Source organism: Acartia tonsa, chromosome 5 (assembly GCF_053477335.1).
Source record: "Acartia tonsa isolate MP-2025a chromosome 5, ASM5347733v1, whole genome shotgun sequence".
Taxonomy (NCBI): Eukaryota; Metazoa; Arthropoda; class Copepoda; order Calanoida; family Acartiidae; genus Acartia; species Acartia tonsa.
The window spans coordinates 40992198-40998197 of NC_137264.1; the positions used below are offsets into that span (position 1 = coordinate 40992198).

A 6000-nucleotide genomic window follows, 5' to 3' on the forward strand; every position below is an offset into this window, starting at 1 on the left:
AAATAATATGTTATACAAACATTTTAACATAAAAGGTTACCTACGTAAATATGTAAAATTTATAATCATAATTTTGTTTCTGAATCGTTTATTTGTTTCTGTCTGTCAGTAGTGAAGGTTCTAGCTAACCGCTGATCTAATTAGTTTTTCTTTACTGTGTAGACTTTCATAAGTCCTGGGAAGATTTAGATTTAAGGGGAATATACCTTCATCCTTCCAAAATAAATCGCTCCGAGAAAAATTCACCCCCCCCCCCCCAAAAAAAAAATATAAATATTTACTTTTTCTTTAAAACTAAAATTTAAGTGGGGGGTTTATGATAATGCGAGTTAAGTCTCAAAGTTAAAAACTGTGTCTAATAAGTTTTTTTGCACTCAAATGCTTGACAAAAAGCTTAAGTATAAATGTCTACTAGATTTACGTATTAAAAATGAATTGAAACCATTTTCATCATGTTTTATAAGTATAAAAAGAAACAAAATTTAAAATTTATTTGTTATAGTTTAATGTACTATTGTGAAGTTTGATTAAAGTATAGTCCTGTAAGTATGTAAAATATATATATATGTATAAAGAACAAATGTAGAATGTTTTTTTTTAAACTTACTTCTTTATCTGCCAGTGCTCGGTTTTTCTATCAAATATAAAAGAATAACATTCAACATAACATTAGAAAACTTATGGGTCGTATTTTCACAGTAGCTTCTAAAGGGTTATTTTTGGTTAGGTTAAGTTAAGTTATGTTAGGTGATTGCGCCGCAGGGTTAGGGTTTGAAACAAAGTTATGGACTAAACATCATGCTTATATTGGATGTACGTAATCGAAGTTTCTGTTACCTGGAAATCTAAATCATCTTTCTTGTCTTTACCATTGGTTGCTTTGCTCTCGCCCTTTATCAAATAAATATGAATTTGTAATTCTTAACTATTTTTTTAAACATTTAATTATGGAACTTTGATTTGCGGGCAGAGATTATGCTGTCAGATGTTTGTAAGAAGCTGGCTGCATTCAAAGTTATTTAGTCAAAATGACCTTAAAATTTTTGATTTAAATATTTTCAACTGCATATACTTTTAATTTTGAACTATTAAACTTTTAAATATTTTTTTAAGGCATAATTTATCAATAATTCTGAAATATATGTTTTATATTTGATATACAATAATGTATATGATTAATTACTGTCAGGGGTTAGTGAGTTAAATTAGGCAACCCTTACATTCCCTTAAAAAACACCCTGTGTATTAGGTACTGTCTTTACGTCTTCAGTTACTGATCAGATTTGGTCCAGACGTACAAGAACTTATCTCTTCCAGGCTCGTTTTCATTTACCTTTAGGTCATCAGCAGTAAAAACAAAGTCTGTAACAAGAGATTTGTCATCTTCAACTGTTTTAGACTGAGCAGCTTGAGACTTTGCCTACAAAAGACAAAACAAGTTAACAATTTAATTATTATTATACTTAGACCATTATTAGGCCTTAAAGAGAGAAAAATTGTAGATGAATATCCTTGCCAAAAAATACTTTTGCCTCATAGTCGAGCACAGAACCTTTCCAACCCCCCCACAGGTTGGGGCACATGTTGCCAAAAATCGCTGCTGTTTCCCGCCGATCATCGACTTCATCTGCTGGCAGCTGCTAAGTACTGCCGCTACCGCCAATTGTATATTTTGAATTCTAACATTCTAGGCAAAATAAATAAAAACCTAGCTACACTCTCACACTATATTTTAGATTTATTTAAAGAATTATAAGTTGGGTTTCTATCCTCGTTAGAAAATTAAAATACCATCAAATTTGTATACATATTTGTAAATCTATCACTATGGCAACTTTCGAGATTTTACTTTACATAAAACATAAATATATATAATATATCTAATGACACCCAGGTATCCTAGAATGCTACAAATATTAGCTCTCTGTATCAAAATCTAAATGGATTACCCTAATCTTATTTGCGTTGTTTAGAAATATTTTTCTTCCTTTTCCTATCCATTAAATATATTTTATAGAGGTAATAAAACTGTGTATAAAACAAGTTGCTTCTCCCCTAGCCTCTAAGGGAGGGTGGTTGATGCTAGAAAAAAACAGCTTTAAACCATCTTAATATCTATATAGCTTTACTGATAAGTACAACTAATTAGGACCAGCAACTTTTGAAATCCTTTAAAAAGTTTTTTTTATTAATATAGGCTGCGTCCCTTGCCCTTGGAAACTTTTGGTACAACTCATATTAAATTCTATTTAGTCTTATAATTGTTATTGGATACTAAAAGTATATCTTTAGATACAAGTTTAAGAAATTTATGGTCAAATAACCACAAAATATTGATTTTAGACAGGGAGAAAGGGAGGGGACAATGGATCTAAAATTTATATTTCTGACAGTCTCGGACTTTGGGTACCAGAACACATGCAACTTTTATTAATTTGGCAAATTTCAAAGACTTTGGGTACCAGCGCAAATAATGCCGCTAAAATAATTATTCCCAAAGCAGACAACTCTTACTGAACTAACCAATACAAATACTAGCAGAATATTTGAAAGAAATTCAAAACAAGTTTATTTTGGTTTTTAAACAAAATAGTTTTCTCCTGGGATGGGTGGGATAAACCAAAAATTCTACTGTGATACTTCTGTAACTATCCATTCTAATCAACCCCTTGTCAAATATGAAAACAAACACTTATTATGGTATTATTTTGTAAGAAACTGTCAGTACTAAGGTCATACCTTTTATGATAATTACAGACTATTTACAGGAAAACAAGACAGGATAACCTAATGTTAAATACTTTTCTTTCAGTGTTTAATAATTTTTATTATACAAATCTAATAAAGATTGCTATATCTAAATTTTTGGAATTTTCCAGATATGTCTGGTTTTGAAGATATTGAGTTAGAACTCTAAAATTGAATTAATTGCCCATTGTCCCCTCCCTTACGCCCTGGATTTTAGAATATTTAATATTTGGTTTTAAGAATTTCTTTTGTTTTGTACACATTGTTAAATAGACCATTACTAAAATATTTGAAGAGATCAACAACAAAATATTTAAAATATTAAATTTTAACCTCTTGAAAAAATTTTACTCTAGAAACACACAAAATATGATTAAACGAATGCGTCCCATCTGTATAATTTGTACAAATTTGGGGATTGATATAGTGAAGCGCGCAAAATCTTTTCTACCCCCATCCCCCCACATAAAAAAAAACTTCCTTGGGATGAAAATTTGAATTTCAGGTATTATAGGTTTAAGATTGGGAAATTTTTATGCGAAATGGGGGGGGGGGGGATAATGTTATATATTTCTTTCATTCATTTTTTTAGGGTGGGTAAACCTCCCTCTCCCTCCTCACATACCACGTACTTGGTTCTTTAGGGATATTCTAACATTGGGAAAACAGACGAACATGGTATGAATTGTAAAGTATCTTTGTTAAATTATTATTAAAATTCAAAATAAATTCAACAATTCTTTTTTATGGAATGCTAAAAATTTTAAAAGAACATTTGTTGAAATATTTAAATTTTAAATCCTTTGATTTATACATGGGCTCAAAATGATTTTTAAAGGAATGTGTTGAGAAATAGGTTCTATGACAAACGCAGGAGTCCCAAACGCAGGAGTGTTAAAATATTAATTTATTTAAGTATTTCTATACAGATTAGGTTAGGTTAGGATATGAATGTACAAATAAGCCCCCAACAAGAGTCAGGGATTAAAAAAACCTAAAAGAAGGTCTAAAATAGGTTAGGTTAGGTTAAGTGTCCACTCCTGCGTTTGTCCACTCCTGCGTTTAGGACTCCTGTCTTTGTCATAGGACCGAGAAATAGTTATGACGTTATTTAACTTTTACTTACATCCGTCTACATCAATTGCAAATTAATCCTCGTACAGACAGAGAGACACATACACACAGATCGTGTTACTTTTATATAAGGATAACATTCCTGGCAATTAAAACCCACTATGGATTTAATCCCCTAGATACTACAAAGCTCTAGCTACTGCCAAATGAACCAAAACCCCAACTGATATATCCTAACCAAACCTTGAGTGTCGAGTTCTATTTAAAAAAAAAAATTAAAATTACATTCATTTTTTGCATCATTTTCAACTTTTTCTTGTTCATATTCAGCGATATCTTTGACATCTTTATTTTAGATTTATTGGTAGCCATTTTGAAAGCCTGGTCTATTTATTATCTGAAAAGATACGAATAAGATTTAACAAATGGTATAATAATAAATACAGGGTCCCGATACTTTGTTAAAGCCGCAGATAAAGGCTTATTTTTAATAAGCTACAAAGCCAAGCATCTGCAAAACATCAAACTTCAAGTTAAAATGAGCAAATACTAATTCCTCAGATGAAATAATAATAAAATCTAACTTTTTTATTTATTCATATTTGACTTTTTTTTGTAAATAATTTTAATAAACCCTTACACCATTATTGTTCCTTTCTGTTAAGCTTTAATATATTGTCATTTGTACTGTTAGCTTGGAAGCTGTTATAGTGGATATAAAAATGACGTCATACAATACAAATGACCAATGATAGGTCAATACACAGACTAAATTACCAATAGCAGTCCAATATACATTCTAATTGACCAATGGTAGGACAGTATGACGTATTTTTTTTATATGCACTATGAAAAGCTTCGTTAGCTTGTTACTACTGCGCTAGTTTTGGACATAAATTTCAAGTTAAGGGGTAATCATTCGAGAAATTGGCATAAAAATAAAAATCATCACTATAAATTTATTCAAAGTACAGCAGTTATCAGAAAACTGATTTTCATTTTATTATGTTTTTACAATAAAAACAATATTTTGATAATACTAGATAAATATTAGATAATATAAATTTTCCACATTATTTAAGGACTGACGGTTACGCCCATAGCATCTAGACGCCCTGTTTAATTAGGGACAGAGAGAGGCTAGAAAAATAGTTTAATACCTATCATATCAAGACTTAAATCTGAAAAAAATAGTCTAAAACAATCACAGGAGCTATGTGAAGGTTCTATAAAATAGAGAATTCAATTGGTTCAGTAGTTACTAAGATTTTAATCTTCAGGCAAAAAAACCTTACTCCTTTATATGACAGGATAGTAAAAACTAAATGCTATCTTATCAAAATTATAGAAAGTTTTCACATTATTGTAAAAACACTGCAAGTCCTTGTCACTATTTTTGAAAAAAAAAGGCAATAAACAATATTTTATTCTTTGATTCAACTCTTTCCAATCAGACACTAAGTCAAGGTATAACTGGCTAGTTTATAAAATACAAACGTTTCCATGAAACAGATAATTAACATTTATTAACCATTTTTTTTAAATCGCATGGTCGATTTTAAACTTGGCCTAATGATTACTGTAAAATTTAGATACAATTAAGAAAACGCTTTTATCATTGTCAGGATTTTAAGCTTTTTGAAAAACAGTTGGCAAAGGATTTAAAAAGATTTCTTTTGTTTTTTTGACCTATTATCTTTTAGGATTTTCATTTTAGGATGTTGATAATTGACTTAAAAGCCTTGCCTTATTTATAATACATACACGGAAAAACTAGTTTAGTTTTGTAATTGATTTCAACAAGACTTTAATTAAAAATTTAGTTACAAAGGTTTTTATTGACAATCTCTAATATAAAGGATAATAGCTTTTTTACAAGCTCTTGATTAGTCTTATACCCAAATTTGTTTTGTCAGATTTTTATGTGCAAATTTGAAAAAAAACTTATGCATTATTTTCATTTAGTTCATATTTTTTCTCCTTATGTTTATTTCTAATTCTAGTGTAATTTATTTTTTTAGGGTGTAATTGTTCATTGAAAATGTAATTGAGTATTAAATTCTCAATTATTTTTTGTTGTTTTATGTAAATACATCTAAAGGGCAATATCCCAGTGAAAAATATTTATAAATATTTTTGAATTTCTAACATGATTTCAGACATTTTCAGAAGAATTGA

At 29.4% G+C, this 6000-nt stretch overlaps 1 protein-coding gene across 2 annotated transcripts in view; it reads right to left on the bottom strand.

Annotated features, from left to right (window-relative positions):
- Positions 1-4221, bottom strand: part of LOC145320351 (outer dynein arm-docking complex subunit 4-like) — a 100759-nt gene extending 96538 nt beyond the window's left edge. The window contains exons 1-4 of one of the 2 annotated variants that reach the window (XM_080162766.1): positions 4108-4221; positions 1334-1420; positions 838-891; positions 608-634 (exon numbers count right to left, since the gene is read on the bottom strand). In XM_080162766.1, coding sequence (XP_080018892.1) covers positions 608-634; positions 838-891; positions 1334-1420; positions 4108-4194 — 255 coding nt within the window. In that variant the 5' untranslated portion in view covers positions 4195-4221. The remainder of the gene's footprint in view (positions 1-607; positions 635-837; positions 892-1333; positions 1421-4107) is intronic. The other variant, XM_080162767.1, reaches the window with a different exon arrangement.
- Positions 4222-6000: the final 1779 nt, after the last annotated feature.